The 13,166-nt window shown below is 37.6% G+C and overlaps 1 protein-coding gene across 4 annotated transcripts in view; it reads left to right on the top strand.

Moving 5' to 3' along the window:
- The window catches only part of PATJ (PATJ crumbs cell polarity complex component), a 385,928-nt gene that overhangs the window by 83,009 nt on the left and 289,753 nt on the right, over positions 1-13,166 (top strand). For all 4 annotated transcript variants that reach the window (XM_006147509.3, XM_006147510.3, XM_006147511.3 and 1 more), the window contains exons 16-17: positions 803-964; positions 5,988-6,119. In XM_006147509.3, the coding sequence (XP_006147571.1) occupies positions 803-964; positions 5,988-6,119 (294 nt within the window). The remainder of the gene's footprint in view (positions 1-802; positions 965-5,987; positions 6,120-13,166) is intronic.

Raw genomic sequence — 13,166 nt, forward strand, 5'->3', positions numbered from 1 at the left:
GTGTCCTGTGGCACTCAAGATTCCATGGAACTGGGAGGTTAGGCTCACAGTGTGACAAAACCCTGTGGGGGTGGGGGTTGGGGGGGTGGAGGTTCTCTCTCTCTCTCCGTCTCTCCCGAATGTGTATATGCTCTCTATCATGAAAAAATAACTGAAACAAAAAAACAATGATGTTGCTAAATTCCCTCAGGTAGACAGGAGTCCGATGTGAAAGATTATTATTTGGTAAAGAAGTGATTTTTCTAGGACTGTGTTAAGAGTATATAGGATGTAAAAGAAGATTGTGAAGAGATGTTAAATTTTGACAGCCAAGAACCCTAAATTTTGTTACGTACACATTATACATTGAACAGTTTTTCACAGTCTTAAATTTAGGTTGATATCTACAGTGCCATTTTTAGGAAATAAAAATGCAAAAGGGAATGGCTTTAAGACGGCTGTAAGAGATGAATTAATATGTTTCAGGAGAGACAGGTAGAGCAGGTGGGAGAATTCCACATTGGAGCACTGAAAGGAGAAACCATCGAGGTGTGGAATAGTGGGCACTTCACCAGTAATTGTACTCTGTATGTGTTATACTTTATTCACCTGGATTTAATAAAGATTTGACCTTAGGTTTTATGCGTTTTAGGGATTTCTTTTATTTTTGGTTACTTCTGAAAATAATATTAAATTTGAGTTCTTGGTTTTCAGAAAAAATTAAATGATATCATATTTTCATTTTGGTAGGTTGGTGTAAATGGTAGCTTTTTATTTTTCATTTGAGGTTTCCTCCGTTCTGACTCATCCCTTGTCTTCCTAGGTCAATGGTGTGCAACTCTACGGGAAATCTCGCCGAGAAGCAGTCTCCTTCCTTAAAGAAGTGCCGCCCCCTTTTACCTTGGTTTGCTGTCGACGGTTGTTTGATGACGAGGCCTCCGTGGATGAACCACGGACCCCTGGCACCTCCCCTTCTGCGATGGAGGTACGGACTGAATTAACTGGTCTCATCGCACGCCCGTTCATGGGTGCCCGGCAGAGGGGATAGCAATGGGAAGGGAGAGGAACCCTGCACTGTTCTTTTATTTGACTAAGAGAAATCGCATAGCTTCTTAAATGGTTACTTTTCATTTAATATCTTACAGCTCTTGTTTCTTTTTCCTTTTTCCTAAAATGTTGGTGACATTGGTGGGTTTGCATTTTGATTTTAGAGAACCTTTTTCTCGTAATTACCCGAACTCATTACATTTGGCTTCTGGTTCAACTCAGTTTGTCTTAATAAGTTTAAGATGTTGGTGAGTGGTATCTAATGGCTTTCCCTTTTTTCAGAGCCTAAAAATATGAGGATCTATGCTCAGTTTTGAAGTGAGGCTAGAAATTGCCCTAAAAGCCTTAGAAGGTCAGAGAATGAAATAGCACTTTTAGTGCTTAGTACTCTTTTTTTTTTTTTTTTTTTAAGAGCATTATAATTATGAGAAGAATTTTGAGCTTTGAACACATGCTTTCTCATCTTATGGCATTTGTAACTTCGTTTTCTATGGCACTTTCTCCCCTGTTTAGATTCTCTTAGATTCTAATGCCATTATGACCATTTAGATCGATGGGGCCTTCCCTTTTACCTGTCTGAGGTCTTGATTTCAAGGTAACTTGGACTCTAATGCTGCCTCTACTTGCTTAATGACTGTGAATCTTTGGTCAAATAACTTGCCTGGGGTCAGCAGTTGGCCTGGTGGTTGAGGTAACTTCACCTCATGGTCAATTAAGTTTTTGTTTTTTTTTTTTGAGAGAGATTTTTGCTATAGGGCGCATGCGCTCACCAGACAGACAGAGACAGACAGAGAGACAGAAAGCAAAAAATCCCCCCCCTCTCAGGGGGGAATGGCCACACTGCAGTCCCTTCTCCATTCTTCTCTCGGGATCTTGGGCACACAAGCACATACGCCCGGTGTGAGTTTTAAGCCACCAGGTCCAGGATGCAAACCGCAATTGACTACATGGGAGTCCAGCGACATAGCCATTATGCTAACTGCTGGTCCCAATGGTCAACTAAGGTTTGAGTGCCCAATTCCACATAGATTTCCACATGGCACACTATGTTTTGAGTCCCAGATCTGGTGATTTGCTTTCTTACTTTCCCTTTCGCTCTCTCTATCCCTGTGTGGTAATACTTAAAACAATAACAATGAATAAAATTTAAAGAATAATCTTTTTTTTTTTAAGAATTATTTATTCATTCAAGTTATTCATTCCATTCTTTTTTTTTTTTTTTTTTTGGAGGGGTTTTTTCTTTAGGGTGAATTTTTGGAGAGGTTTTTGCTATAGGGTGTGTGAGCTCACCAGAAAGACAGACTGAGAGACAAAGCGAGAAATCACCCCTCTGGGGAGATGGCTACGCCACAATCCCTTCTCCTCCATTCTCCTCTCGGGATCTTGGGCACAAACACATGCCCGCGCCCGGTGTGATTTAAGCCATCTGGTCTGGGATTCGAACAACGGTCAACTACATGGGAGTCCAGTGACATAGCCATTATGCCAACTGCTGGTCCCTCATTCATTGATTTTAATTTGACCAGAGAGAGACACAGAGAAAGAGAGAGAGAGAGAGAAAGTGAGAAAGCAAGCCACTCATTCCAGGGCTTGAACCATGGTCGGCCATGTGGGAGTATCCAGTGCCTTACCCACCACGCCACCTGCTGGTCCCCAAGAGTAATTCTTTAAAAAAATAACCACTTGACTTTTTGTTCATATTCTTTCTCTGAAAAATAGTGATACTTATAGTACTTATAAGACTCATGAGTTTGTATAAGAAGGAAATGAAGTGATGTATGCAAAGCCAATGCAATGACTTGCACATAGGAGGTGCTTGGTAAAAGTTACCTAACCATAGAAGTTGGGTAGTAGTGTGTGCCTGAAATCCCAGCTACTCAGGAGGCGGAGGCAGGCAGATTGCAAGTTCAAGGCCAACCTGAGCAATAAAGCATGAAACCTTGTCTCAAAGGAAAAACAAAAAACAAATGCTTTTCTTACCTCCTCCGGTCCACCAATCTTTGATTTCTGAGGATTTACATTATAAGAGTGTGATACTATCTCATAGTCACTGATACTTTAGTGTGTACATTTGTTTTTCCAAGAAGACTGTTAGCTGCTCATGGGCAGAGACTAAATCTTAAAATTGCTTTCTGTAGCTTATTGCTTTTATTCTGTACTGGATATATGAGATTCTTTGAAAAGTTCATGGAGAAAGGTACATTGTGAAAAAACTGCACGGATTTCAAAACTTTTTTCTCACTGGGACCAGCAGTTAGCGTAATGCCTATGTCGCTGGACTCCAATGTAGTCGACCGTGGTTCGTGTCCCAGACCCGGTGGCTTAAAACTCATGCTGGGCGTGTGTGCATGTGTGCCCAAGATCCCGAGAAGAGAATGGAGTAGAAGGGATTGCAGCGTGGCCATCCCCCCTGGGGGGTGATTTCTCACTTTCTGTCTCTCTGTCTCTGTCTGTCTGTCTGGCGAGCTCACGCACCCTATAGCAAAAACCTCTCAAAAACAACAACAACAACAACAACAAAAACCTTTTTTCTCACCAAAATTTATACTTTTGTATTTTTTAATGATTGGTGTTTTTTAATGAGCACAACCCTCAAAGAGGTGTGGTCACACTGCAATCCTTTTCCCTCCACTTCTCCATGGTGTCAGGATTTGGGACACATACTTGCACAAGTCTGTCATACTTTTCAAGCCACTAGAACTGGGATTCAAACCACAGCAAAAATCGGTTCCCTGCGCACCACATGTAACCACTACACTACAGGGTCATCCCTAAACTCATGCTTTCACTCCACTTTTCCGTGACTTTTTGAACTTCCCCTGTGTTTAGAGGGAATTAGTCAATTGTCCATTTTTTTTTTCATCATTGATTAGCAATTTTTTAAAATTTTTTACCTTTTGTGGAAAAAAAAATCACCAAAGGGGAGACTCAAGTGCCATACTTCTGTAACTTTTGCTGTCCATGCTAAAATGCAACATGGGTGGTGGATTCCCTCTGAAGGTTATAAAAATGCCTTTAATCTAATCTTGCAGGGTGTGTAAATCACCAGGCTAGCTTGCTAACCCTGAGCTCTCATCCTTCATGCTTTACCACAATGGGGAACAGCAACTGTGAATTATGCGAAATGTCGGCCTTCCTGCCCATTAGTTGATTGCTTTTCATTCTGTAAACACAGGAGTTATGCAGCATTCATTGTATCAAAGTGATATATTTCAGGTTGGCATAAAACATTTTATGCACCTTAGAAGGCTTGAAATTTCTGTAGACTTGAGTTTTGTGATTGTCTTAAAATCCTGGCTTTCTTTTCCACCTGCCTCTTCGTTCATATATACTGATACCATGCTGTGTTCTTAAACTCAATTTGATTAGGCAGCTTAGCCAAAACTCTAATTCTTATTAATCAATGAGAATATTAAGTGCCCCAGTAAAATATCAATCATATCTGTCATCAGAACTTTACTTTTTTATTGGAATATAAAAGTGTTTTCTTTTTTAAGTGTATCACCTCCTCACATCAGGCTGAAATACAGAGATTATTGATCCAAAATGTTCTCATTAATTTCAATACCCACGGACTGGGTATTGACCTTCCATGTCCCGTGGTAACAGTTTGAGATCTGGATCACCCTTAATTTTAAAAATGTTTTTGTGTTTGCTATGGTATCTTACTCTTCTAAGGTATAGAGTTCTCCCCATACCTTTTGATTCCCTTAGATGGGTTTTTCTTATATAGGACACTCAAACGTGTGCTTGTATTTATAAAGAATGATGTATTTTCATTTTATTTACTAGAGATCTCCCAACGTTTTAAGAAGACTACTTTTTAAAAATTGTTATGAATTCTGTAGCTTTATATTAAGAAAGAATTTCAAGAGTTAGAGATAGGTGGTTCATTAAGGCATTGAGCAAATACTTATCGGGTGCCTGTTACACTCCTGGCGCTGTATGGGGGAGTGGATAACCATGGTAAACTCAAATCTAGCCCTCACTAAGTTTCTATTGGAGTCCAGGAGCCAGGCAGTTGCTAGGGCTACAGAGAAAAAGAAGATAATTCTTGAGCTTCAGATAGAAGTTTAGAGTATTTGACAGAAGATAAATCAGGTGAAAACAATAATACAATGCTATAAATAGTATAAAAAGAATAGGTTTTGAAGCAGCCAGTCACCTTCTACATAGTAGACTCATTGACCTTCTTATTGAACTTCCTGGGATTCCACTTAGCAGTGACTTTTTGAAAGGACATGGAGCATGGAATAGAAAGACTTTGGGGTGTGAAGTTAGAAAAAAAATAATGAAAGATTGATGTGCTGGGCAATTGTACTTGTCTATTTCCTTTAAGATCAGATTTTTATTACTCAATTCAGTGATTTTTACCTGTTTTTATACTTACATGATGCCCGTGAACTTGGGTGGGTGTTATTTTTTTTCCCCACCTTATTTTCCTAGTAAAGTTTTTCTTGCAATCTTTTAGGAGCCAACAGAAATGGTTTCTTTGTGTCCTGCTCTGGCTTGTCTCTGTGTTGGCATCTTCTATTCTATCTTTTACTGTAATTATGAATCTTTGTATTGCTACTTAAAAAACTTACAAATTTCTACTTTGCAACGTGTTTTCATTTTTATTTAAATTGTTATTTTTTTTCTTTTATGCTTCTAATGGGATGACAGAACTCATTAAAGTATTAAGAGGTCAGTGTTAATATTTTGAATGAATGGATACTTTGCATTAAAAAAAAAAAAGCTGTGTGAATATTCCATTGTTTTTCAGTGCTTGAATTTTCATGACAATTTTCTCCTAGATCTGTGTGCCCCCCCTGCATGGCCCTTTAGAAAAGATTATAAAGAACTTCGCATGCCAAAGAGAATTTCCAGTTTGAGAAGAGGCTGTGAGATTCCTGATATTCATCTTTTTTCAGAATTGAAAGGATACTGTTTTGAAACATTGATCTTCTTTGGTATTTTAGGTTGACCACAATGTAGATGTCAATACTGAAGAAGATGATGATGGGGAATTAGCACTATGGTCTCCTGAAGTCAAGATTGTTGAGCTAGCAAAAGATCATAAAGGCTTAGGATTCAGCATTTTGGATTACCAGGTATAAAAATTCATATAGAGGTTTTCGTGTTTTCGAAGTGATTGCTTGTGTTAAAGTTATGTGAAGCAGTGATTGTTTGGGGCATACATTGACGGAAGCAAAACTGAATGTCGAAGATGAAATGTTACACCTTTAATTGTTACTTTCAAAACAAATAGCCCTCTTGGGACCAGAAGTTGGCCTAATGGCTATGTCTCTGGATTCCCATGTAGTTGACCGTGGTTTGAGTCCCAGACCCGGTAGCTTAAACTCGCTCTGGGTACATGTACATGCATGCCCAAGATCCTGAGAGAAGAATGGAGGAGAAGGGATTGCAGTGTGGCTATCCCCCCGGGGGGGGGGGGATTTCTCGCTTTCTGTCTCCCTGTCTTTCTGGCTAGTGCATGTGCCCTATAGTAAAAACCTCTTTGAAAAAGAAACAAAAACAAAAACAAAAAAAAAAACAAAACAAACCCAGTAGCCCCCTTAGCAAATAAAATGACTGATATAATAATGGGACAATAAGGTTAGCAGTCGTTTCATACCCATAGATGCTTTTAGGGACTAGGACTCAATGTACTCTCTTATATGAAGCATTTTCCCCCCTTAGCTTTATTAAGATATATTTCATATAACGTAAAACCCACTTAAAACATACAGTTCAGTTGTTTTAGTGTATTCACAGTTGTACCGCCATTACATGCTCTAAGAACATGTCCAGCTTCCCCAAAGAAACCTCTCACACATTAGGAGTCATTCCCAGTTCTCATTCCTTTCCCTCCCCTCCATATGAAGGTTTTGTAGTCTTGCTTATCTATTAATCTCAATGAGGTAAAGTAAGTAGAAATGTCCTTGAAGAAAGTATGTGTTCTATTAATACATACTACCTATGTATTTATATATTTATAGGTACTCCATTCATAAGCAGGGCAAAGTTACTGATGCATTTCAGTAACTTTGAGGTGGGTGGGAGGCCATCAAAGGTCAAGGTAGGTCATCTACACCCTAGCTCAGTTTACAGTTACTGTTATATTTTTAGACCTCTCATTATTTAGGGGATTAAAAAATGTTGGCTGGGTCTAGCAGGTGGCATGGTGGTTGAGGGCACTGGACTCCCACATGGCCAACAGCACTTCAAGTCTTGGACCTGGAGGCTTGCTTTCTCGTTTTCTATCTCTCTCACTCTGTCCCTTTCTAGTCAAATAAATAAAGAATTACATAATTAAAGTTAAATAAAATAATTCTAAAAAAAAACGTTTGGCTAAGGATCCCTTCACTTTTAAGATACATATTTTAGTACTTTAGTGCTGCCCAATAAATATAATGTGGTTTAATAAAGTAAAATGTACTCTATCAAAGCACATAAAATGCCAAGTGATATGAAAATCAATGTTTTAATATAATAAGGCAATTGGAGACAGATTGAAAGAAGAATACTTTGACTATTGTGTAAGAACATTAAATTCTGTATCTTGGCAGTGTGATTTCAGTTTACTGAAATAGGTGACATCTATTTCGTTTTTGCTGACTTATTTCTGTGCCAGATAGCCTTCTCCATTATTAGACCTTCTCTTTGGAGTGTTTTTGCATTATGAGTTGTTGATTCCAAATGAATATTTTTGGAAATAAAACATCAATACTGTAAGGTTCTAGAAATTTATATATTAATTCATATTTATATTAGCTGATATTAGAGTGTAGCCATGGTAAATGCCATGCTCTGCCAGGCTGATCCACATGGGGAGGTTACAGGTTCACGTCCACATGTGCCTATCCTTCAAGGCTGGCCAAAGTTGGTGGTAGATTACCGTGTCAAGACCCTATGAGGGTACTTTGTTTCTTTCTCCTACCTAAACTTGAGTGTGTACACAAACACACACACACACTCTTATGCATTTGGGCTTGTAGGGATAGACAGTGGCACAGCTGGACCCATATGGAAGACCTTGGGTTCATAGCTGAGGGTCTTCCTCTAAGCACCATGTGATGGGCTGACTAAAGCTGGGAGTGGATTGTACTGTGAGGACTCTAGGGTGATTGTCTCTCTCATGGAAGAAGTAAATAAACTTAAAATTTACATAATAGTGCACATAAAAATGATCTTTTTAAAATAGCTCCCATTGTAACCCTATTACCTAGTACATAGTAGGTAGTTAATAAGTACTTGCCAAGTGATTGAATAAAACTTAGATTAGGCAAAATTAACTAGAATCGAATGAACAAATCCAATGGGGGTTTGTTAATTATTGTATTTTGACAGTTGGGATTTAATTTAGAAAACACTTTTCAATGAGGTCTTCATTCTTTAGATAATTTTTAGCATCGTAGAAATCTATATAACATGTTTGTATTCTATCATAATAAATGTTTATATTGTAATGGAGTTGCTCTTGCCCTTTTAAATGACATTATCTGCAAGTTGTATATTTTGCGTATTGCACATGGTAAAGCAGAGAAGTGTTTCAGAACTTAAGAAAAAAAAATCTCTTTACCAGTTGAGCTTTACACTTTTTCAAAAATGTGGTCAATTCTATGGTACCAACAGATGGCATAATGGTTATGTCACTGGAGTCCCATGTAGTCAACCATGGTTTGAGTCCTGGACCCAGCAACTGAAGAAAAAACCTTATACCAGGCATGTGTGCATGTGTGCCCAAAATCCTGAGATGAGCATGGAGGAGAATTGAGAATGGAGGATTGCAACATGGCCATCCCTCCAGGGGATGATTTCTCACTTTCTGTCTCTTTAGCTCTCTCTGTCTCTCCACCAAGTGCACATGCCCTATAGCAAAAATATTTCTCTCAAAAAAAAAAAGTGATTAATTCTAACTGTAAAATTTTTTTTTCCTTACTGCATTCATATACATATGCATTGTAGCTTCCATTGCTTTTTGGGTTTTACTTGTATTTGTTACATTCTATGGTTTTCTTTTTCCTCTTATCTTTCCACAGTTGGCTCACATGCTAAACTTCATTTCTGTACTAACTATATAAAGTAATAATACATCAAAGAAAGTGTTAGGTATTCTTTTTGCCTTTGTGCTTCTTGGAGAAGAACACTTAAATTCCTAAATGCTGCTTTGTTTCAAATTAAAGGTCTCACCTTATTTATTCTTATAGCTAAACCTTGAAAAAAATACATTCAATCCCAAAATCGAATATTTTTCTTAAGTCAGTCTCAACTACTTACAAGTTATATACAATACATTTTCACGGTTTGTCATTGGTATATTATCTACTGTGACATTTAGATGACAGGTAAACACAATTTAAAATTCGGTTTGGGACAACTTAATTAATTAGTTATACTATCCCTTGTTGTAATTAGGTAATAAATTCTAAAGTTCAAAAATATATTTTGCAAGGTCAGACAAAGGTTTCCAAGAGCCATGAAAGGCCACATTCCTGGCTATTATTTGTATTTTACGTGTCCTTTATGGATTTATTAGGTAACTGAATGGGGCCAAGGCAGATTCCTGCCCTGCCAGACTCAGCACGTTTAGAGTGAGAAGTCCTGTAGAAACATTTGAGCCACAGGGAGAAAGCATCAATGTAGTGTGAGAACTTCTAAAGCATAAATGACCTGCATTTAGCAGTATTGAAGAGTTTGGAATTTTACTTTGGAATATTAATTCCAGTTTGCCCCTTGTCTTACTAGCCATTTTTTTTCTCTAGAACAATAAGAACTTCCTACAAAACCTGACAAACAACACACCTCTTTTGTTGGTGCTTCTATAACTCCCTCATCTGTAAAATGAGGATGACAGTGTCCAGCTAAAAGAACTGTGTAGGTTAAGTGAGTTCATGTATAGGGAAGTAGGCAGGATATGTTATGTTGTTAAGGGAATGGGAATCTTATTAACATTCATTCAATTAGAAAATAGGGACCAGCAGATGGCATAATGATTACATTACTGGACTTCCATGTAGTTGACTGTGGTTTGAATCCCTGCCCCAGTGGCTTAAAAAAAAAAAAAAAAAAGAAAAGAAAAACTCAGGCCAGATGGTCATGCACCAAATCCAGAGAGGAGAATGGAGAAGAAGGGATTGTGGCATGGCCCTTCCTCCTGGGGCATGATTTCTTCCTTTCTTTCTCTCTGTCTGTCTCTATCTCCCTAGTGAGCACTCACACCCTATAGCAAAAACCTCTCTTGGAAAAAAAGAAAGGAAAAACACAAAAAATATTGATACTATCCTCCAAGATGGAGCTATACTGCAATCTGTTTGTACTCTAACCCTTTTTAACTTTCTAGTTAAATTAGGAAAATTAATAAGTAGACACTTTTGTTTAATGAAGTCTAAATTTAATTTTAAAATTGCATCTTAAAGTGCAGCCAACTCTTGATGAGCCATATGTTAGTTCCTCAGTTGTGAGGTTTTGACCAGAAGTTTGCTTTTTAGATACATTGAGCTGAACTTTAGAAAAAGATGAATAAGCAAGTAAGGGTCTTCCCTTGGTCTATGGAGTGACAGGGTGGCTGTCTGGAGTGTTGACGGAAGTTGTACAGCTGAGCAAAGGGACAAGCCTTTACACCTGAAATGAGAGAGCTGATTCTGAGCCACGTGTCTACGGTTCAGTCATATGGCCCAAGAGTCGAGTGTGGACAGGCAGTTTTATGAAAGGCATTTTAAATTATACTGAGGCAAAAGGAAAAAAAAAAAGAAAGCAACAGGAGGGACAGTAAATATAATTTGGGGTTTACATCTCTTTCTTAGATTTTAGGATGAAATGATCGTAACCTTGTTGGCTACGATTTGAATAGAAGTGGGGTATTCGTTAGCCTTAAATATACCGAGGTTAAAATCCTGCCCTCTATGGTACCATCTTCGAAGAGTCATTGGTGTCTGTGTTCTGTTGTGTCTTACAGGATTGTGTCCTGGAAAACAGTGGTGTATATCAGGGCGACAGGCTTTATTTCTAAGCAACAGAACTCTTCAGAATTTGTTTAACGTTTTTATACAGTAACTTCTTACCAGTTTTTAAGTGAGGCTTCCACAGTATGCCTTAATGATTTTTGTCTTCTTATATTTTTGTTATGGTTGTTTTTCTTAACTTTCTTTCTTTCTCTCTCTCTTCCTTCCTTCCTTCTTTTCATTTTACCAGTGAGAAAGTAAGCCAGCAGGTCCAGGATTCGAACTGTAGTCGGCCATGTCGGAGTCCAGCGTCCTTAACCACTGGCCTTTTATTTCTTTTGTTTTTATGTGTTATGTCTTTATCTCTCAGAATATTATCTCCACGGAGTATTACTGATATTCGTATGAGTATTAATATAAATGCAGTCACAATAGGTAACAGTTTTTGAGAGTTTACTGTGTGCTAGACGCTGTCATGATCACATAGCATTTATTAGCTCATGTATTCGTCGCCAGATCAATGTGACATAGCTACTCTTATGATCATCCACATTTTACCAGTGAGGAAACTGAGGCAGAGGACAGTTAAGTAACTAACCCAAGTTCACACCGTTAGTATATTGATCGAGCTGGTATTTAAGCCCAAGAAGTTGGGCCTCAGATCTCAGGCTTTTAACCATTATACTGCTGTTTTCGTTAGGAGTCACATTTCCTTACAAGGCATCCCTATAGCAAATTATTTACAGCAGATCTCCTTGTTTTTTTTTTTAATATTTATTTATTTAATATTCTTTGTTATTATTTAATTTGACCAGAAAGAAACAGAAAGGCAAAATGAGAAACAAGTTGCCAGATCTGAGACTTGAAACACGGCCAGTCATGTGGGAGTCCAGTGCCCTAGCCACCATGCCGCCAGCTGGCCCCAGATTATTTTTCCACCTTGCAAAAAAAAATTCATATCTCTTTTTTTAAATTTTTAATGCTTATGTGAAAGTTTCATACGTATTGAAAATTAATTATTATAGTGTGCTCAATGTATTGTGTAAACCTAGTGTTTATCACTTCATGTCAAAATCATTGCAAATTTAGGAATCCTACATTACTTTGGGTCTTTGTTATAGGCTAATGTTTGATAATGCAGTAATTGGTCAATTGTCTGAGAGTCTATGTTTTTAAATTTGTACCAAAAAAGACTTGAAAAAAATGGAACCTATATGAATATTATCTTCAGTTGACCTTATAAATTATGCACGACAAGTGGATATTTTCTGGTGCTTTGATTTATGTTGAACTTGGAATAACCCCTCATGATTATAATTCACTGGAAAAGTTTGACATTAGCCAATTTTGAACATTAGCCATGATATTGCCATCTTTGGTACTTTTGAGTTTCAGTGATTTAGAAGGTAAAATTTATTAACCAATAATTCTACCTCCTACATCCTATTTCTCATTTCTCTACCCTCCTTACGGATGGAATTTTTGTCAAAGCATTTTTGTTTTCTAAAGACATTGGGTTTGTCTCAGATACTGAGAGATAGAAAAACAGACAGGAAAGTATAATAGCACTGACATTGAGAGGTGATTCCTACATAAATACTATTAATAATGCTTTTAAAATGTGTCTGAAATGCCAAAAGCAAATAATGACTCATTAAAAAGAATAGTGGAAATATAACTCTCTATAAAAGTTGACAGTTATTAATTTTTCTTTACAGAAGAAATGGGTTAGAAAATCAAAATAGTATAAAATAGTGTAGTATACTGAGTTTTGGATATGATATACCTTAGTGTTGGTGAGAAAAATTTACTGTGTGATTTTGGTTAATTGTTAAGCTCTATTAGAATTCTCTTTTTAAAAAAGTCTTTTTTAGTTTTTAGAGAGATTTTTGCTATAGGGCACATGTGCTTGCTGGAGAGAGTAATGGGAAAGTGAGAAATCACCTCCCCCCCAGGGAAGATGGCCATGCTACAGTCCCTTCTCCTCCATTTTCGTCTCCAGATTTTGGGCACACTCACATGCATCTGAATGGTAGTTGGCCATGTGGGAGTCCAACAACGGAACCATTATGCCATCTGCTGGTCCATAAAAAAAAATTCTTAAAAGTTATAGTAAAGGATTGTATCAATTTTTTGTATGTCTTAAAGTTGGCTTTCTTCTGTGTAACAGAATGATTTTTGGAGCACATAAAAAATGTTTAAAAATAGGTAAGA

This window comes from Tupaia chinensis, unplaced genomic scaffold (genome assembly GCF_000334495.1).
Source record: "Tupaia chinensis unplaced genomic scaffold, TupChi_1.0 Scaffold000215_1, whole genome shotgun sequence".
NCBI classification, from domain to species: domain Eukaryota; kingdom Metazoa; phylum Chordata; class Mammalia; order Scandentia; family Tupaiidae; genus Tupaia; species Tupaia belangeri.